Source organism: Apus apus, chromosome 1, assembly GCF_020740795.1.
Source record: "Apus apus isolate bApuApu2 chromosome 1, bApuApu2.pri.cur, whole genome shotgun sequence".
NCBI lineage: Eukaryota > Metazoa > Chordata > Aves > Apodiformes > Apodidae > Apus > Apus apus.
In genome coordinates, this window is record NC_067282.1 from 184287922 (window position 1) to 184310755 (window position 22834).

At 37.5% G+C, this 22834-nt stretch overlaps 1 protein-coding gene across 12 annotated transcripts in view; it reads right to left on the reverse strand.

Moving 5' to 3' along the window:
* The window catches only part of GRM8 (glutamate metabotropic receptor 8), a 346196-nt gene that overhangs the window by 125306 nt on the left and 198056 nt on the right, over window positions 1–22834 (reverse strand). For 11 of the 12 annotated variants that reach the window (XM_051609041.1, XM_051609042.1, XM_051609039.1 and 8 more), the window contains one exon: window positions 2782–2982. In XM_051609041.1, coding sequence (XP_051465001.1) covers window positions 2782–2982 — 201 coding nt within the window. Of the gene's footprint in view, window positions 1–2609; window positions 2697–2781; window positions 2983–22834 lie in introns of those variants that run through there. The other variant, XM_051609044.1, reaches the window with a different exon arrangement.

Here is a 22834-nt window from a genome sequence, read left to right on the forward strand (position 1 = left end):
AATGTCAAAGCAGAAACAAATGTCATATCAATTTCATCAGTACCCTGTGCTCTGGTAGTTATGATTACCCTTCAGACAAGAAGGTGTCATGGCACATCACACAGATGAATCCTTCAGGGAATGAATCTTCATTATTTGTAAATAAAAGTAAAGAGTAAACAAAACCAAACATTTCAAAGTGATTACTTGCAATCAAAAGCTAACCAGTTACCCCAATAAACAGAACCATATATGTTTTCTTCCCCTTGCAAATATCCTCCATACGGTAGACAGCTGTCCTTCATAATACAGGTGAAACCCACAAAGTTGGACATGACAGCAAATTAATTGGACTTGCACCCACCCAGTACCACCTTGGTTAAGAGAGATATACTGAACTAGAAGTGAGAAGTTGGTAAAATCATGTATGGAGGCCACTGCTTGAATTATAATTTTAAAAAATCAACAACCCAGTCTGTCACCAAAAAAAATGTCAGTTTCTTCTTGTTACTAGAAATTACAAGCATTATTATTAAGATTATTAAGAGCAGACAATTTTAAAATGCATTAAAAGTTGTTTAAACATATAACAAAACTTTTTTACTGTGAAGATGGTCAAATACTGGAACTGATTGCTCACAGAGAATTTTGGAGGATTTTCCATCCTTGTATATATTTAAAATCTGGCTGGATATGGTACTAAGTAACTTGATTTGGCTGATCCTGATGTAAGCAAGGAGTTGGAGTAAGAGATCTGCAGAGGTCCCTGCCAACATCAGCAATGTTGTGATCCTGTGAGGTTAGGATAGAAAAATGTTACCTTGAATGGCTGCGAAAGCCAGGGTTTTCCTTTTGTGAATCAATTCACTTTTAATGTACTGCGTTATTAATGACTGAACACAGGATCTGCATCAGATCCAACACACAAAACTTCTGCCAGCTCCCAGCACAGGAGGTCTAGCAATCTATGTAAACATTTACCTCTGTAAATCAAGTCACAGTGGCAGTGCTACCCTGAGGAACAGAAATTTGGGATTAAAAGGAAAAGGCAAAGGGTTAAAGACTGTCCTCTGCTTATGCTTCCCAATAAAGGAACAAAAAAAAAAAAAAAAAAAAGGAAATATTTGGCCATATAACACACCTAAAAAATCTGTACACCAGTGCATAATGTAGATTAGCCTAGTAGAGGGAACAGTTATTGTATCCCACAGGAAAGAAAGTTAACCTCACAGAAATGGTTGTTGTTTTTTCTTTTTTGGTTTGTTTTTTTTTTTTTTTTCTCCTCTCTTTCAGTAAATCAATAGTACAAAACCAGATACTTTTTCATTAGTGTCCAGAATGCTTTATTCCTCTCTTTCATCTCCCCTTGTTGCGATACTTAGAGTCAGCCAGAGAAACCATGACAAGTATTGATGAAATACAACAATCTAGGGAGAGAAAGGTTTCATACAAAATGTACAGCTTATCTTTTTATGCCAAACTTTCATGCTCACCAAATGAAAACAGATCACTTTCTCTGTGCTTTAACAACACAGACCCAGAAGAATATCTACTAGAAATGTCGATAATTATAACTGCAAACCTTAGGATATGCTGCCTACCTTTGTCATCATATTTCCCATTTGCCAGCAACGTATTTTGCTTTGGGTTTTCTTCAGGATCACTAAAGAATAATTTAACCTCCTCCTATCTTTGTATTTCTGGAGACAGGGATTCCCTTTTCATGAAAATTGCATAGGAAGAAAAAAGTTTTAGAAGAGGAAAAAACTGTGAACTACAGCCAACATTAACGTCAACCAAATGGTGTGGCATATTACCTAAAGCAAAAAGAGCTTCCACTCAGAAGCTAAATTCAAAATGACCTTGTGCTTTTTTCAAAAAGGCTGGAAGCTGCGGTCATTGAAATAATTTATGATAGACAGTGCTTCTCTCTGTGTAGTTAGAAGGCATGTCTAGTATTTAATTACCACCAAGTAGGGAAAAAAGCCAAGGAAAACAGCAGAGAACACAGTTACATTTCTCTCTAAAATAATGGTAAATACAGTCTATAATAACTATCACTTTAATAAAATAATGTAGGTTTTCAGCAACTTTATTTTACTATCAAGTATGTTCTACCTTTTTCAATTCTACATTCAGAAATTAATCCTGCTCTTTATTGGCCTCTATCATTAACAGCATAAGCTTCTGTGACTACATTTTCCCAGCAGGCAGATCCCAGCTGCACAGAATATTATGTAGTGTTGTTTAAAAATACATAGTAGTTGGGTTAAATTACTGAATCAAAACCAATGACATGGAAAAGAAGACAGAACTGCTAGTGAGTGTTTTAATTGAGATTTAAATATGCAAACTGAAAGCAAACTCTTCACTATTCACTTGCGTAAGAAAATTGTTAATAGTAATTTCAGAAGAAGGCAATTTTCAAATGCTTATTTATTTCAATTTTTTCTATTGCAAACCTAAAAGCAATATCTGTTAAAGGATTTTAATCTGTCAATAGGACTGCATGATTCCTCAACTTATTTCTACAACAGCAGCTTTTCTCTGGAATATTTTGATCAGCATATTCTTATTTTTTACATGCTGCCAAAAGGGAGCAGCTTAATGTTAAGACGAAAAATACACTTGGGGTTTCAAAGCAGGTGGAAAAACTCACAGTTCTGATTAAATGAGAACTGCTTCTAATCCTGTTTTCCACTTTGCCTTAAAGCAGCCTATATAAAGAAGAAAACACATCTTGTCACTTCTGAAACACAGAAAGACTAAAAAGGGGGGGAAAAAACAGCACATGCAACTTACCGTTGAAGTTTACTGCCCGGATATAGCTCAGTAGTTCTTTACCATCTATTGTGCTCATCCGTGGGCATAGACCAATATATCCAGGACAGAGATCTTTATGCATGTTGTGTAGTGCATAGGCCATGGAATATACTGCATCAATTACAAACTGAACTTTTCCTTCTTGCTCATAGGCTGAATCTCTTGCAATTCTTTCTAAACCTAAGGAAGAAAGAGAAAGAGCCAGTTTGTTTCTATTCGTATGTGAACGTGCATGAGAATTCGCATGCAAAAATTCACAGTAGAACATAAATAATTACAGTCAGATTGACAGGTAAAGTTAGGACTCATCTATCTGTCACCTAAAATAATGAGACAAGGAAAAACGTGGCCATCTGGTTTTGCCTCTAATCATTGCACACTTTGCCAGGTATATAAACAGTATGTTGTGTTCTGGGCTGCAAAAGAGGACAGAACATTTTATTATAAGAGAAAGAAATATATGTATATTTTTGCAATGCAGTAGAAAAACTCTCCTTCCACCTCATTGACTTTCATTTAACAGCTGTTTATTGTTATTTATAGGACATTTCTACAGCAGTTTGCCATTCTGTTTTAGATAAATTTAAGGCTACTTTGATTTTTATCCCTGTCTATTGTTTTATAAACATTATTTAAACATGCCAGGGAAAAAAGCTGAATGCATGCCATGTGACGTGGCCATCTGTCTCCATATTGAAAAGTGCTTATTCTGAGACATTTTTCCTTTATTTTCTAGTAAATTATGCTTCACATTGAGAACCGTGTACTGTCTGCTATTTCCTACAGGGACATTTCTCATGCAGAGGGAATACAGAGCAAATCAATACATTATGAAATTTTGATTCTGTGGGAATTGCCCACATTAATCATCTATGTCCAAAGCCGAAGAATATTTTACATGAATAGGCAATTATACTAAGTGGAAAAATTAAAAAATAAAGTTCAGGAAAATTGTATTGTAAGTATGCAACCAATATGCAATCCCATGTTCTATATAGAAATTCAGCCACTGATTTCAATGGCTCAGTATCTTCATTTGCAAGGGGAAAGAGGGCTCTGCAGTTCTCAACATGAAATCTATCTTGATGAAATCCATAGTTGACACAGTGAACACAAGATACTTACGTTAACTACTAGATTTAATACTCATTCCATTTGCAAATAAGTCATTCACATTTTTTAAGACCAAAAAAGTTTATACATCCTTTTTTTTAACATTCTACATCTTATTTCATTATGTTTCTTTTTTATCTCTAAACACAGGCATTTATCAGTTCAAGATATCAATCTTTTTGTATCCAAGTTTTTAAAAATGTTTATACCTGACAATACACTGTATGCAAGATCTTTCTTTAGACAAAGTATGGAAGTCCAGGTCACATGAAAAAAAAAGCCTGGGGCTATACTGAAAAGACATTCTTCTGCTTGCCTGCTGCACTTCAGTGTCACCTTCTCACATTACAGTGATAACATATAAACAAATTTGTAATCTGTCAGTGTTTTGTCCTTTAAACATCTGTGGACACTGGGAGCAACAGCTTTGTAAATGCATGTGCATTTATTTCTCCTCAGAGATTAACTAAAAATGCAAAATTACTAACTCTTGAAAAGGTACTAACCATGTAGAGAGGAAAACATATCATAAATAAATAGAACAGTTAAGGCTGGAAGGGACCTTAAAGATCATCATGTTCCAACCTCCCTGCCACGAGCAGGAACACCTCACACTAGACCAGGCTGCACAAAGCCTCATCCAACCTGGCCTTGAACACCTCCAGGGAGCGGGCTTCCACAACCTCCATTGGCAACCTATTCCAGCACCTTACTACCCCATGGTGAAGAATTTCTTCCTGATGTCTAAAATAAATCTCCCCTCTTTCAGTTTAAAGCCATCACCTCTTGTCCTATCACTACCCTCTCTAGTGAAAAGCTCCTCCCCAGCTTTCCTGTAGGCCCCCATCAGGTACTTGAAGGCCACTATAAGGTCTCCCCAGAGCCTTCTCTTCTCCAGGCTAAACAGTGATTTGTTACAAGTAACTTTTCAAGACGTGCTATCTAATTATTAGGAAATAATAAATAGTGTTACTCTACTGCAAATAAACAAACAGAAAGACTTTTCATTGCACATGCTGAAAATTACACAATTAGTTGCAATGCATTTCCCAGACATAAAAGCAGATATGAAGGATGGAAGAGATGTGGCTCAATTAGAATGCAACTTTGTTAACTTATTCCACTTGGGAACTAGCTTCCAACAGTAAGTGATGAGTAGAGCTCAGGATCTCTGCCTTAATTTTTCCTGCCTTGTTAAGGACCACTGGACAACAAGTGAAGCACAGGGTTTACAGAACTCCTGCAGGCACGCAATAACCCGTATGTGCTCCCAGGAGCTTCCTCAGCCTCTAAACAGGATAGTCAAGGCAAGAGGAGCTTGAAGGACATATATCTGTTTTAATTGCTAAGCCAAATGTAACTCTCCTCACACAGGTGGACGAATGTGTATGTGGAAGGGTGAAGGGCTGGTGAAAGATAGAATGGAACAATTTTCTATAATAAATTCAAAGTCATAAAACACTAAAAGTTGCAAACACGTAAGTATATGTTACCAAATGGTACAGACTTCTAAAGGGAAAAAAAAGTAATAGTATTTTACTCCCTTATGATATAGTGGATTTGCATAAATTTCTTCTACAGTGTAACATTTTACTTTTACTCTTCACAGATATGTGATCATAAACTACTTTATTATATAAATTATATAGAAAAAAAAAAAAAAAAAAAAAGAATTTATTAGGACTGAATGTGTTTCCTTACACACAAAGGAGTGATGAACACCATTGAATTATCAGTTTTAAACCTGTCAAACCCAGAAGGCAACAGACAAGAAAAGTCTCTGTGCTTTGCATAACTAAAAAAAAACAACCCAAACTATAAATTGGATTATGTGCTATTTCTTTTTGAGGTTTCTCTTTGTTTCCTCTTTCTAGAATTCTCAAAAAGCTAAACCATTAATTTATAAAGATGACAAAAACTCATCAATTTAAATTACATTACACTGCTGTAAATGAATTTCAATGTATAGTAGTAAAATTGTGTATATTGTCCAAGCCATAAATATGGTCAGATGCTACAAAGATAATATTACATCTTTGGAAGACATTACTATAATTTTTCTTCAGACTTGTGCATCAAGTAATAACAATTGCATTTATAGCTTGTCTCTGAGCTCTGCAAAACACGTTTCTACACACACTGATGACTTGAAATAATATAAAAATTTGTATTTAGTATTAGAAATGTTTTAATGCTTTCTTAATGATAATTTCAATTTCTTATCCTGCAGTTTTTCCTTTGAAAAATTTGCTTAGACTGTGTCTTTATAAAGAAGAATGAGAAGATGTTCCCAACTTGAACCTGGGCACTTCATACCACCATGGTGTGATAGTGCATCAAGAATCGAGTTAAGAACTGGACTCACACTGTCCCTCCCTGTTCTGATCTCAAAACAAAGGAAACCCAGGGAAATGTGCCATAGTGCTTTCCAGCAGGTCTTCCAATCCAGCTGTTGAGAAATGCAAGCTTGTGGGGAATTTCATGAGATGTCAAGCCTTTTCTCAACCAATGGAGAAAATACCCAGATACGTGTACTAATGTTACCATCTGGGGCTAGAGAGAGCTAGGAGAGGTGTTACACTAGCCCATGAGAAGTGTCAGCTGTTCCTGGCTCCTTCCATTAGAAATCTCTTTGGGGAGGCCTGGAGTGAGAACAGGAATGATCCTCTAAGAACCTGTATATACAGATACTCTCACACCTCCTGAGCAAAAGTGACAAACTGGACTGCTGCAGGAGGTCTTGCCTCCATCCCTTCTTTTAATTTCCCTCTTTGTTCCTGTAGTTCCTTTGCTGCAGGAAAAATTTTGCATCCTGTTCACGATGGTGCAACTCACCTATGAGAGGGAAAGATAAGGAGCATAGCCATGTTCTTAACAATGGTCTTAAAGCGTATCTTCTGTTCACATGTAAGTTCATGGCAACAGAAAAAACTTCAGAATTCCTGGTGAATATTCACTTAAGAATATTAGAAATTCTAATTAAGACAAATTGATAACCTGCTTTGTAACTTGTGATACAGGGAAATCTATCTATTTATTTATTTATTTAACTGCTCTGTTTCTGGAAATTGCTAGTTCACCTCACATTTCTGAGAAATCCTATTCCTGCTGTCTCACAAATCTTTCTGTTTCCATTTAGCATCACTGAAAGCAATTTATGTAAAAGTGAAGCCTGCATTAACTCTCATAATTATTTCTACAGTTTCAGGAATCCATCCCATGTATCTACTTAAAATCTTAATTTATGCTACTTGAAGGTCAAAAGATGAAGTCAAGGGCTTTTGGTTTTAGTTGTTGTAATGTGTCATAGTCTTTCACTTAGTTAAAATGGAAATCACTTTCTCATCATCATCTGGTTGGGTTACATCTTTTCTTTCACTAACACAATGTTAATGCAACAGTTGTGAATTTCCTGTGCAATTATTGATACATTTAGAAACGGACTAATATTCTATGTCTTCTTTAAAAACTCAGCTGCTGAGCATAGCTTTCCATTTATACTATTTTAAGCTCTTTATTTCTATGTTTGCTATTGCTTGATTTATGTATCTTAATGATATGGTTGGTAATTTTGAATAAACCCAGTATTTATCAGGGGAAAAAAAAAAAAGGAAAAAGAAAACATCCAAGACCTGCACATCTTGTCCTTCAGCTGGGGAATGGCAACATGAACAGTTGGCTTAGCACTTACAGAAGTCCTACTGCAGGAGGGCCAGGAATCTCCTAACTGTGGTTTTGTCAGCAGCAAGGAATGATCACTTTCTGAGAGCTTGTATTTCTCCCTCATTTCCACATTTCCATTCACTCTTCTGCCTCTCTGTCCCCTCTCACATTTGCTGGATGACATATTACCTCTTTTAGATAATTTTTATACATATATATAATGGAGTTAAATCCAGTTGGGGCTGGTCATGAGTGGTGTTCCCCAGGGCTCAGTGCTGGGGTCACTCCTGTTGAACATCATTATGGATGATTTGGATGAGGAGATAGAGTGCAACCTCAGTAAGCCTGCAGACAACACTAATTTGGGTAGGAGTGTTGATCTGCTTGAGGGTAGGGAGTCTCTGTAAAGGGATCTGAACAGGCTGGATTGATGGGCCAAGGCCAATGGCATGAGTTTCAGTAAGGCCAAATGCTGGGTCCTGCACTTTGGCCACAACATCCCCCAGCAATGCTATGGGCTTGGGGAGGAGTGACTGGAGAGCTGTCCAGCAGAAAAGGACCTGGGGGTTGACTGGCAGCCAGCTGATCATGAGCCAGCAGTGTGCCCAGGTGGCCAAGAAGGCCAACAGCATCCTGGTCTGCATCAGGAACAGTGTGACCAGCAGGACCAAGGAGGGGATCCTGCCCCTCTACTTGGGCCTTGGTGAGGCTGCACCTTGAGCACTGTGTGCAGTTGTGGGCACTGCAGTGTAGGAAGGACATTGAGGTGCTGGAGAGGGTGCAGAGAAGGGCAACTAGGCTGATTAGGGGTCTGGAGAACAGGTCTTCTGAGGAGAGGCTGAGGGAGCTTAGGCTGTTCAGCCTGGAGAAGAGGAGCCTGAGGGGAGACCTCATTGCTCTCTACAACTATGTGAGAGGAGGTTGTGGTGAAACGGGTGTTGGCCTTTTCGCCCTAGTGACTAGTGATAGGACAAGAGGAAATGGGGTCAAGTTGTGCCAGGGGAGGATCAGATTGGATATCAGGAAAAATTTCTTCACAGAAAGAGTGGTGAGGCCTTAGAACAGGCTGCCAGGAAGGTGGTGGAGGCACCGTCCCTGGAAATGTAAAAAAAATAGGTAGATATGGTATTTTGGGATACGGTTTATTGGTCACAGGGGTTGTAAGGAAGACAGCTGGACTTGATGATCCTGAAGGTCTTTTCCAACCTTGTTGATTCTATGATTCTATTATTTAAGAACTATGGTCTATATACAAAGAGAAATCTTTCTCAGGTAATAGTGGCAGGACAAGTAATGTGGAGGGGGAAGAGAAATTGCAATAAAACTTATTGTGAAAAAGGTAAAAGGCAAAATAATAATTCATTAACAACTTTTATTCTATTTTCTTCCCTTTTCTTGCCTTTGTTCTATCTATATGCTTGTGCATAATTACTGCTTAAAGACAGCTGGCACCTCTGTGCAATTTCTGTTTTGACAACTCTGGACCTTGGATATCTAGGAACATTTTCCCATTTCAACTTACAATTCATATTTTTTACTCACTCCTAAATTATTTATCCCCACTACTTGGCTAACAAACCAGTTTTACTTAACCTGCACTTGGAAGCAATTAATATTATAAAATATTTTGTTGAGCTTGGTCTTTCTGAGTATGCCAATCACAATCACAATTCATCACAATCATTTGTAAGCAGGTTCTACTCTTCAGCTTAGGCATGATAGTCCTTTATTTGTCAGAATTGGTTAGAACTTCGCATCTTTGCAGCAAGTCTTTTCCCCAGAAAGCTGGCACCTGTAACTGTAAGCCATTTCAGTAGTCTCAGTGGGAAGCATCAGGAGCATATGTTGCTCCCATTGAAGTATTCATGATTATTCAGCTGTTTTCCTCACACATTATACAGCTTGCTCCCTCGGAACAAATAACGCAGTAGAGATCATCTTCTGCTACTCAGATATAAGGGGATGATATATTTTTATGGTGGGGGAGTTTAGTTTTCTAATAGCTGCATGGTAAATGTGATGCTTGTTTTGTGCATGAGTTAGTTCACAGAGAACATAATAAAACCTGTGTCTCATCTGTAATAGTACGGTGTCGGTTTAGGAAGCGATTCATAGAGGAAGTTATGGTTTATATCAATTTTCACAGCTATTCCAAAAGAAAACTGAGCAAAGATAGTGAAATGAAGCAGTTTGACTATCTGCTCTTCTGCAACAGACATACGTGGTTTTGTGGTTTAATGAACTAGCACTTTGTGTAATTTTTTCTGGAGTTATGCCTCTTTACTCCAACTCACAAAAAAACCCCAAAACTCCCAAGAACTGTAAGACAACAAGACCAATTAGCTAAAGTCTGAGACAGAAACAGTTTTTCAAGCCCTAGAATAATATGAAGATTTAAAAATACTTCATATACCCAGAACTGGGCTGAAATCTTACATTTTTTAAACACTTTTCAAACAGAAAATAGCAAAAATAACATTTCATGTACTTGAATATGTTTCAATAATTTTCATTTTAACAACACCATGAAGGAGAAACTAGCTTTTTTGTATGCCTGGTTCTTTAAATGAAGTATCTCAAAAATTCTATCCCTGTTGACAAACTTTTTTTATTGGAAATACCATAATATTTTTCCTGACCTTCACAGTAAATCAGATATCTGTTTTAGCAAAACACTTCTAACAAATACACAATCATATATATCTACATGGAATTAAAACATTATCCTAGTCATATTGGGTTTTTGGTTTCAACTGCTATATGTGACATTTACTAGAGTGTTTTGTCTTAGAAAAACAAACTGAAGTTGCATTGCTAATAGAAGATTCCTTTTTTTCCTGTTCCTGGAGGGTCCCTAACAACAGAATATTATCAGCGTGAAAAACTTTCCCTTGTCTAGTTAATGCCTTTGCACTGCTTAACTATAGGTCCTTGAAACAGTGTAAAGAGTTGTAGAACACAGGCATTCAGAACTCTAAAACATTTAAACCTGAGTCTACTGTGTCTAACTGCAGTTGTACTTATAAAATATCACCTTCCTGAGCCAAGATTTGCTGTGAGGTACGTGTTCAGATGAACAGAAATTACTGCATTCAAATAACAAGGAGATTCCGTTAGATACTGTTTCTGCCAACCACACTAAGAATCACACATGTAAAAGAAAAGATGCATTGAAAATACAGCAGGGCAAGCAATATTCCTTACAGGCATGTACTCAATCTGTATCAATAGAATTGCCCATGTAGGAATATGCTATCTAGTGTGAACAAAACTTTAAGCTGGATATTACATTTTAAAAAATTGTTTGTCCTAGTTTTCAACAGATTGCAACTTTGAAACTATAGGCAGAGCATTAGCAATGTTACTGCTAGAAGATTCCTGCTCTCTAAAAGTGGTGCTCTGGCAGAGATCTGTTATCCTATACTCATTCATTTCCTAGAGACCTCTACAGGAGGTCTGACAACCTGAGAGCACGTACTCACCCCAGAATTACCTGCAGAGAAAAGAAAGACACTGTAGATGTTAAAATAAAAGGCAGGGAGACAATTGCATTACTAAGCAAGGATCCACAGTAATTAATACATCTACCATCACAATAGGTTTACATAATCATTTAAATATCACTCAAGTCCCCTCCTGCTTCTTCCAGTTTTGTTTTAGAAAAGACTTTGAAGTCTGAGATTCACATCTGAGTTTTGCTTAATTCTTATAATTCTACAAATTTTGTACCACATATAATTTAGAAGTGTTAGTGATCTTTCATTCCTCTGTATTTCCAGGCTTAGTAGGTATTAAGGTAATGCAGTTGATTTGATTCTATATTACTGTGGTATTGCACTTTTTTAACCCTCTAATTATAGATGTTCTGCTTTACTTATAAAAAAAAAAAATCTAATGCAGAAGTAGTTCAATATATATATATGTCAGATTTATGATTTTATTTTACATATATCAGTATATAGCAACAAATAAAATTCAGCTTCAAACGTAAAACCACAAGTTTTACCATTAATAACCATTCCCTAACTTCTAAAAAATAGGGAATTTCAACTTGAAAAGCTGTCAGCTTGATTTATGAATAACGAATATTATTTTACTGATTTTTTTACCAAATCAAAATGGTACAGGAAAAAAAATAATGTTTTAATTATGTTATAAAAAGAGGTATGTTTGTCATAATTAAAGCATGTCAAAAGTTTTCTTTTTCTGAACAAGATGACATTAAGAATAAGGAGAAAACTTGGCTACTGTTTGCTAACACAGAGATCTAAGGACTACTTGATCAAAGACATTTTAAATACTGGTTCAACTTTAACTCTCCAGGTTAGGTCAACCTTTTTGACTCTGCCTTGGATTTCTGTGTCCATAAATAAAAATGCTTGCATTAATATTGGCAGATAAGAGAATGCAGCAACATGGAAGCATTTGCCAGTCTCCATTCTACTTCAACTTCTGTGAAGTCTATGAAACTTTGTCTCAGCTGTGTACCTGTTCATTAGATAACTGGGATCTAGAGACATGCTAAGCAATTCAGTCCTGCATCCCACTGGCCTAGGACACTCCTTTAGGTATGTATGATAAGCAAGATCACAGAATTTTGGAGAAATCCTTTCTTTCTTTCTTTCTCTCTCAGAATAGTGCCAGTATACAGGTGAGTGCTGGCATAAATAGACAGTGAAATACTTTGCTGAATTTCTCAAGTTTAAAAGAAATCAAAAAAAGGGGCATCTTTTCAGATCTTGAGGTAAGTGTGTAGACAGAACACAGATTTCTAGCACAGATTACCCATGGGAAATTTCTAACTATGGGAAGAAATTGCTAGTGTAGTAATCCAGGCACATAGGTGGAAAAAACCGATATCACTCTAAAACCCCACAGGCTGCAAGCACTTCTAATGCAGACTTCAGTGTATAACTACAAAGACTATAGCAATGGCTATGAGCAAGACTAAAGAGTCAGTACAAGCAACTGAATTTATTCATTGCCGGTTAAAATTTCATCTCAGAGGACCGTCAGCTCATGCCAGCAGTATGTATAAAAATGCTCTCCTCTGCTTATTGACCATGAGAGCTCTGAAGTTTAAACTTCAGACAAGAAACACTGGGGACTTTTGTCCTTAGGAGTATTATTTTTAGTTACAAACTTGATTGATATCCTACTTAAGAACAGCCTTTCTTGCAATTGGAAAGCATTTGTTGGAAGTAATAAACAGACATAGAGATATATCCAAGCACATAACTTTCTTCAGTGTTTGTGGCTACTATTTGGTATGAGCCTACATGGAGACTAAAGAGTTAAGTTACAAGAATACTTCACCAAAAACATAGAATCATAGAACTATTCAGGTTGGAAAAGACCCTTGGGATCACCAAGTCCAACCATCATCCCTACTCTACAAAGTTTTCTCCTAAACCATATCCATCAGTAATATCTGAACGAGATATATTAACAACTACGGACCAGAGGTTTAAGCATTTTCCTTTAGTCTGGTGAGAAGAAAAACAGCTTAATTTAGGCTTCAGAATTCATTGTCAGCTATTTACAAAAGAAAAGACAAGTATCAGATTGAGATGTTATTATGTCCCTTTCATCACTCATAGAGACTTGTTAGTAATCCTTGTGTAGGAATTTAAGGCCTCTCCAGCTGAGACGATGGAGCTCCCTCTCTGAAAGCTGGGCTGAATTACCTGCTTCTGCATCAAATAAGGATCTTGTGTGATGGATGTCTACTCTGGCTTGGCTTGAAGTCTGCAAGCTAAAGGGCAGCAACATCCTATCAGGGCCATTTCTGCAATAAATATTTGATAGCCTGTTTATGCAGAGTATTTAAATATAGATTTAGAACGTACTGTGAATTCTCAGACTGTTTTGACACCACGATTTAGCATCAAACACTGAGTAACTTTGGTTGCTCCTTAAAGATAGATTTCATGAGCTTGTGGTGTTTCCTTGCAGTTTGTTGCTTAGGCAGAATGCATCTCATGCAGCTTTAGTGATCTAGCAGTTAATTGTCTAACCAAAAAAAAGGCGCTTTTTTGTTTCCAAGCAGAACATTCACTCTCTTTGAAAATAAGCATTTAAGAAAATTGCTTAAAGTGCCTTCCTGAACTGACTTTCTTGTGTGACTAGCTTATATTACGTAGTTAACTCTTAGAGAACTATTATTATACCAGAAAAAATCCAACCAGGAAAAAAAAAAAAAAAAATTACTAATCTTTAATTTAAATAGGGTTCAATGAACAAAGTAATACTTTTTTCAAGCCTTGGATAAACTCACTGTGGTGTCCAGCCTTTCCACTGAAGAATGGTTTCTCCTCCACCATTTAGCTTCTCTGTTCCCATGTATTCCACTCACTCCCAGGTGTCGCTCTCAAAACCCAAGACCAGCCACCAATAACTTCAGCCCCCAACCCACTCATCCTAGCCCTCCTACTCATCCTCAGGAACCTGTATTATTTTCCTTTGCTTACTCCATTATTATCCCAGTGCTCTTTAATCATATTTTGCTGCAGGTCTGTGTGACAATTTTGCAGCCCTCAGATGAAGTCTATTGCTAGTATAAAACAGTATCTCATGCAGTATCTACTGCATAACCAGCTGCTATGGGGATAGAGCAGAACAAATATCCAGCAGAACAAAAATTCAGTGGTTTTATTTTCTTACAGTTGTTACAAGGACTGACTACAGCTATGACATTATGTCATATTTTGATTAATTCATAGGGCTCCATGTTGCTGCTAAGGAGACAATTATGCCGAAAAAATTCAAGGCCATTGCAATAAAAATCAATGTAAAATGAAAAGAAACGTAATAATAAATCTTAAAATAATTTCACTTTGAGTTACTACTGGGTCTATAATCACAGTATTAAACTTATAAGAAGAAAGTTTTAGAGCTGGACAAGACAGAAGTACTTATGACAGGGTTCATATGTGGAAAGAGAGTGGGGGTTTCAAGGAGAAACAGTGGGAGGATTTTTTCTACTGTAGCTGAAAAGGAGGGGAAAGAAAGAATGATTTTCATGGCAAAGGGACAACTACCAATTTAAGCACATAAAAGCTCCAATAGTAACTTTTTACAATATTAAAAGCTGAAGAAAATGTTGCATTAACTTTTTCATTTGCCCTATCCACCGTCCCTCCCTGCTGTGTCCCATTTTAATGATCCCATCACACTGCAAGAAGTAGGGCATGATAAAGAAAAGGAACAGCTGATTTCACTTAGTGTAACCAGTAGAAAAAAATGCTACAGTGTCATAGAAAATTAAATACTTTTTGGTTTTGTTTTTCACTTTTCTGTAAGACAAAAGGCAATTTTCAATGGTCAGAATGGAAAACGTGATTTTAGGAGCTTTGAATTGCTCTGCAATGTAATTTTATCATGTAATACTGTCAAAGTCAACCTCTGTGATTTTCTGGAGATAGTGAATCACAGAATCAGAACTATTCAGGTTGGAAAAGACCCTTGGGATCACTGAGTCCAACCATCATCCCTGCTCTGCAAAGTTCTCCCCTAAATCATGTCCACAAACTCCACATCTAAACGACACTTAAACACATCCAGGGATGGTGACTCAACCACCTCCCTGGGCAGCCTATTCCAGGGTCTGAAATACCACTTTGTTCTACCAGCTGTGTAGAGACAGCTGAAACACAAAATTTTCAACAGGTGAAAATCTGTAATATCCCCACTATTCTATTTAAAGATGTTTCTTTATGTTCTGATAAAAATAAGAGCACCATAAATAAGCAGCTAGTTAATGAGCTGCTCAATGGCATGAACAGGAGATGGACCACTGACTTCTGGGAGTGGATTTCAATTTAAAACAGGAAGACAGTTTACCCACAAAAGCTACTTTTCCCACAGTCTAGAGGATAGCTAGCTCTTTAATCAAAAAATAATTAAAACTGATTGGCTTCATCGCTAAATTAGGGACATTAAGGAGGTTTGCTTCTTTATTAAGTTTGCTGCACACACTCCATTGGCAGCACTCTTACAGCTGTGCATATCCCATCCTCACTGGGGCAAAACAGTGACAATCACAATCTTGAAGGAAAGTTCCCTCTTTGCCAGTGCTGCCCCTTTCAGGTACAGAGAATCGGAATCAGCTTGTTCTACTTGCTGCCTCTGCATGGACCAGGACTATTATCTACAAAGAGTGGAGGGGAGAGGACATAGACACTTGTCTGGAGATGGTATTTCAAGTGGCAGGGGAGGATTAGAAGATACACTGTCAGAGCTTTTGCAGCAAATCTGAGAGTTGTTTTGGCTGAGACATTCTAAATTAGATAGTGCTGAACAGGATGCTTGTGACTAAGCAACAAACAAAATCCAGAAAAGTATAAAGGTCCCCACAGTACAATTTTTAGGCATCTAATATTAAAAAGCAGTCAAAAGCATCTTTAACTGCATAAACACTTTTAAACCTCAAAACTCTATAAAAGTATTTGAAGTTCTGTTATTTCACACAGCTAAAAACAGGAGCCATTTGAGGGCCCTTCCCCTCTTCCAAAGGCAACCTAGAATTCTTAGTACAAACAAGTTTAATTCCTTGTAGGGGATGAATCTAATAAATATATATGAGTACACCAAATTTACTATGAGTTTGGCACAAAGTAGAGACACCTGATACTCTTCTACTTAAAAGAATCTACTTTGTGATTTAGCACTTTCTCAGGAATCAAATCTCTCCTTTAGGTGCTAGTACACTACTACTAATAACATAAAAAGTATGTGAAGTACTGTTAAAGCAGAGACTTCCTCCTGATAGGAAGTAAGCATGTTGTCATATTTTACCTTCAGCAAAGCTCCCAGCATGAATTGTTATGAGCACAGTGAGGCTTTAAATTTGCAATTCACTGTATGATCTTTAAACACTATTCTGAGCCTGAAGTTTTGTTTTCATCAGTAATTTCAACTGGCAATATGTATCTCCATATTGTAAACCTTTAGTAGTTTGTACATATCACTGTAACACTGAGATAAAGAGCAACATTGGCTGTTCTAATGCACTCTGAAATCAAATGAAAAAGGACATAACTTTGTACATATTCTGATTCTTGCATTGAAATAAAAGACCACCTGTGATAACCACTATACTATCATAAATCTATTATAGTAACCTAAGGCTGTTCAAAAGTCATATTTCACCTAATCTTAAACAAAATTAAAATGCTCCCATCTACCTTCTTACAAGACATTTTACAAATATAGATACACTTCTGGAGAAATCAAAACTCTTCCACAGAATGCCACAATCTTCTGCAGTTCATGTTCCAATTTACAAAGTGCAGTTTGATCTCATTTTGCCAACGCTGCTTCATTTCTTCTTATTTTTATAACTTGTATCATAATCTTTAACATACAGACTGATGAGAAAAGCCTCAAAATCATTTAAATGTTTCACCAGTACATTAGATGTGTAAATGTGTTTTGAGGCCCTCTTATGTAAGAAATAAAGCAATAAGCTGCAGGAAGTTCAGCAGTGAGCCACCAAGACATGGGTGGCAGCTGGGGCACATGCCCCAGCCCCACATGAGGCAGATGGGCCTTGAGAAGAAATGGCTTTGAGGTCAAATACCTCAGACAGCAAACTCCAGTATCAACATGGAGGTGGAATTAGGTTCTTCACAAGGGTTTATGATGCAAGGACAAGAGATAATGAGGATGTTCAGGCAGTAGAACATGCTGTCCGGAGAAGATATGCAGTCTCTTTCCATCCTTGGAGGTTTTCGAAACCTGACTGGATAAAGTCCCGAGTCAGCCAGATTCAACCTCAAACTGACCCTGTTTTGAGCAGGAGGTTGTACTACAGACCTCCTGAGGTCCCTTCCAACCTGAAATATCCAAAATACAGATGCCACTGCACCAAAAATATCTTAGCCAATGCTACTGAACAATCTCAAGGGTCTATGTACATATATACAGGTGCAAGTGCTCATGCAGATGAACATGTGGAATTCCACAACAGCCTAGTTTGAGCACATTTGGAAAGGAGTTTTGGGGGTGTCCCAGATAAAGATCTACCCCTCTCTCACCTTGTCTCTAGACCTGAAAGGCAGGATTGGGCAACAAGACTTCTGAAACTGGGGCCTTTTGTTGATTTCTCTTTCAATCCATAGGTGATTAAGAACAGTTCAGGGCAAACAGAAATCCAGGTGGATTTGAATGAAAAATATTACTAGGTTTGACCACATCATGTAAGATATCTGCATCTTTAGCAACTTTGGACACAGACACTGTGTACAATACACTTAGTGTTTCCAGGTTGGATGCTTTTTACTGTGACTAGCATATCAGTTATTGTGAGAATTGTATAACTGGGACTTTTTTACTCATTCTCAGAATTCTGTGACAGCGGAAGGTAAAAAAAGTTCACTGATGGAAAGCAGTGGTGAGAACCTTGGTCCCTTTTAAATGTTTCAAACATCTTAATCAGTAGAGAGATCACTCACTGTGACTCACTGGCTACCAAAATCTTCAAAAAAGGAAGAGAAGCCAAAGTGTACTTTAGTGAGATCATTTTAAAGCCAGCCTAGTGATCTGCAAGTGACCTGTTTCATGACTAAGAGCATTCAGAGCTCTCAGCACTGACCTCCTCTGCTGGCTTAAATCAGCTTAGTTCCAATGGGAGTCAATTGAGTAAGGGTGATTTAGAGCCCGTCCAGTTTTGTTGAAAAATCTGATCTAATGTGAGAATGCTTTTTTTTTTTTTTTTTTTTTTAATGAATTGCACTATTTTCTGTTACAGTAGACTGCTTCCTTACAGTAGGCGGATTCTGATGTTCTCTATTTTAATCGAAGAGAGGGCACCCAAAGGGATAGAAACTCAAACACAAGCTAGACCATGTAGCTCAGGGAAGCCGTGGTCAGCTTTTCATTTTAACATTCTCCAGTCTCATGAGTACATGCTCTTCATTATACTGAGTTAGTTAAAAATATGTGATAACTGCTAGATGATTTACAAGATGGCCATCATCATTATGTTCCCCAAAAGCTATGTTAAAACCTAAAATAGATCTGATAGTATTCAGAAAGAGCAGAAGAAATGAAAGGAAATGAAACACAGTAACAAAGCAACTATTATTCAGGATGGAGAATAACCACGCCTTTTTTTCTAGCTGTAATCAGTGTGTAATTAAGACCCCACGAACCAGGCACTACATAAATAAATAGCTAGAAACTAGCACCTTGCTCTATGTTGTGAATTTGCTGTCTCCTCAGGCTTTTTATCTTCATTGCCCTTAAGGAAAATTGGAAATCTGTATGTTTTAGGCTGCAGCACTCATCAGTACACCATCCAGAGGCACATGTTAATGCTTTGGAGAAGCCAGTTAACTTTAAAAAGGACCATGAAGAATGACAAAACCAAACATACTTATTTTTTCAAATACAGCAAGGCATGAGGACAAAGGGATTCCATTTTGTGCATGAGAAATAATTCAATAGCAAATCAAAGCTATTTTTTTCACAATATTAAGTAATAAACATACAACTCAGCATTTTAATATGAAAAAGGCATCTAGTTATATTCTGTTATGATTTCAACCTCTTAATGCCATGACTTTGAGAAAGCCTTGTCAAACAAAGAGGGACAGGAACTTTATCAAGAGGTCCCTCAGATTAAAAGAAAATTTTCAGAATCCTATCTTCTCAATTGATTTATACATATTATTTGGCTAGGACACTGAAGGAAAACAAGTGAAATCTAGCAAAATCCAAGTGATGCAATTCCACATTGGTCAGTGAAAGATCTGGCCAGTAACAGTTGTACAAAGAAATGATAGATGAAAGATTATTTGCTTCTTGTGGTGAATAAACAACATTCACCACAAGAATAAACTTATTAATTTATCCTTATTAGTTATCATAATTAGTCAATGTAAAAATAAAACAAAATGCATTCTACATAAAGAGTATTAAAACTGGATATTTTGGTGATTGGTTAAAGAGGATGCAGTTGGCTTTATTACAGATTTTGCCACTGCTGTAAAAAAATCCTATTCTTAGAAATGCAAAGATATAAACATAGAGTAGACTGATTCTTTATCAAAAGTTATCTCAGAGGATGAAAATTAAATGTATATGATATATATACAAACATTGAGTGGATCATACATACAGAATTATTTCTGAGTGTTTTTTTCTCTTTCTCTTACCTCAGAGGAATATACATTTCATTAAAGCTTCAGAGTCTGTGACCAACACATTATTAATTTTTTGTAGGAATAATTTCATAAAACATATTATCTTATAATTAATCTCTCACAAATCAATGAAGCATCTTTGCTTAGAGAGTAATGGCAAAATCTGACCTGTATTTATTTTACATTATTTGTCCTAGAACTTTTTGGAAAGAATTATTTATATTTTCTTTGCTCATACAAAATGAAAGTGTAGCTAGTTATAAGAACCATGGTAAGAACTGTCCAGAAGGAAGGGTCAGTTCCTACTCAAAATTCATATCTCCAGCATGACATGGAAAATGCATGTGTGTCAGACTTTGCTGAACTATATAATCACCAGTACAAAATAACTAAGTAGGTCTGGCAGTGTACTGAAGAAGTGTGTTGCAGTTAATCAGTGCAACCTAGGAGACCAAAGAGTCATGACTGAATGCTTATTACATTTGAAGAAAAACCTTTGAATAGCTGTGCTAGGACATGTGACACGACAGTTTGTAAAGCTAGTTTCAAACAGCATAGTCAAAGGAAGCCAAATTATTCTTGCCAACTCTGTAGGCTTCCCCAGGATGTGCCACTATTACCACAGAAAGTCACAAATCTTGTAGAGTCCTGAAATACTAGGCTTGCTCTTAACACTGTCACCAAAGGATGAAAAGGATAGAAACAACATTTGCCAGAATGACAGGTGACTTCACCCATTTGTCAGTTAAAGCCACTGTTTTTTGTAACTCTCCAGGGAGCTCACAGCAAGCATCTTGGCTCTCCTGGCTGTGTGGGGAAGGTACAGCAAAGTCTCTAAACAACTACTGTTTGACGGGGCCAGATTTGGTCCTATCTTGCTCTTTTTTGTTCAGGAAGTTTTCAGGTTGAAGTGCACAAAATCATTAAAGGAAGACAGCTAAATAGGAACAATGGGAGTGCTATGATTTAAATCCCTCAAATTAAAATGCATTCCCACTGTAATTTCGAGTAACTGCAAGTGAATTTGCAGAATTGGTCCGGTTTCAGTGAAACAGTAACAAAGATCTTACAAAGTAATACACAAAATAATCTTATGCAAGATACTTAGGCAAAACTATCTCTGAGTGCTATCAATAAACATCCTTTTTCAAGATTTGAACTCCAAAACTGTTTTCAGAACAAAGAGTCTGCAGAAAGACTGTTGTATTTTTTCCAAAGCCAAAAGCAAAGGCTACATGTGAACAATTTGAGAGCAAGGGAGAGCTATTGCTGAGGAGTCTTTCTTTGAAACACAGACTTGATGTAAAGATGAGAACTTTGACAAAAAAATTAAAGACAGTTTCTAGTAGTCCCACCAGACCATTCATGCCCCTGTTACATTGTAACTGTTTTGGAGTGCTAATTGGCATCACTTCTGCCTTTGTGGGACTGAGATAGAGCAATTTATTTATTTTTTTACAGGCCAGAGTTCTCAATTGCTAACTCAAAAGTAGTAACATTTATCAGTAGATGAACTTGACAATCCTGTTGTCACCAGAATATTGGCATCTTTTAACTCCTGCAGCACTTAGGAGTTAGACAGCATCACACATACAATGAAAAAAAATACAAATTACAAAATGCCCCTTTTTTTTAAGACTCCATGGAATCATAGAATCAACAAGATTGGAAAAGACTTTGAAGATCATCAAGTCCAACTATTAGCCCTACACCCCTGTGACTACTAAACCATATCCCAAAGCACCATGTTTACCTGTTTTTTGAACACTTTCAGGGACGGTGCCTCCACTACCTCCCTGGCAGCCTATTCCAAGGCCTCACGACTCTTTCTGTGAAGAAATTTTTCCTGATATCCAATCTGATCCTCCCCTGGCACAACTTGACCCCATCTCCTCTTGTCCTATCACTAGTCACTAGGGCGAAAAGGCCAACACCTGTTTCACCACAACCTCCTCTCACATAGTTGTAGAGAGCAATGAGGTCTCCCCTCAGGCTCCTCTTCTACAGGCTGAACAGCCTAAGCTCCCTCAGCCTCTCCTCAGAAGACCTGTTCTCCAGACCCCTAATCAGCCTAGTTGCCTTTCTCTGCACCCTCTCCAGCACCTCAGTGTCCTTCCTACATTGAAGTGCCCACAACTGCACACAGGTGCAGCCTCACCAAGGCCCAAGTAGAGGGGCAGGATCCCCTCCTTGGTCCTGCTGGTCACACTGTTCCTGCTGCAGACCAGGATGCTGTTGGCCTTCTTGGCCACCTGGGCACACTGCTGGCTCATGTTCAGTCAGCTGTCCACTAGCACCCCCAGGTCATTTTCTGCTGGGAAGCTCTCCAGGCACTTTTCCCCAAGCCCATAGCATTGCATGGGGTTGCTATGACTGAAATGGAGGACCTGGCACTTGCCCTTATTGAACCTCATACAATTGGCCTTGGCCCGTCAATCCAGCCTGTCCAGGTCCCTCTGCAAAGCCTCCCTGCCTTCAAGAATATCCACACTCCCATTCAACTCCCACCCAACTTAGTGTCATCTGCAAACTTACTAAGGGGGCACTCTACAGGAGCACTGAGCCCTGGGGAACACCAGTTATGACCAGCCCCTATTCAACACAACTCTTTGGACCCGGCCATCCAACCAGTTTTTCATCCATGCAAGTGTATGCACATCCAAGCCATGAGCAGGCATAGTTGTTGCTGAAACAATTCAGTGTTTAAGAGAGGAAATATAATAGAGGCTGTTTGTTTTTTCTTACTTCTAGTATCCCTATTAGTAGAATAAAAGCATATCACTAACTTATTTCTCCGTGTTCTAGAGTTTTTTTAAAGAAAAAATGTAGACTTTAATGTAAAGACTACATTTATTCTTTTCTGCAAAATTTTGTTCCAACTGAAAACAACAGATTCATCCCAGTATTCAACCACAATATTATAAGCTACTGTGGATATTGTTATTAGAACTGACAATAATACAAATTGTAAATTTGTTGTGTACTGTCCCACTGATGCTGGGAAATCAACACATTCGACAAAGTTAACCATTTCTGCTACCAGGAGTCACAGACATTGTATCAGGGAAGAGTTACAGAATATGCCTCTGCTCCACTGCTGTTTAACTGCA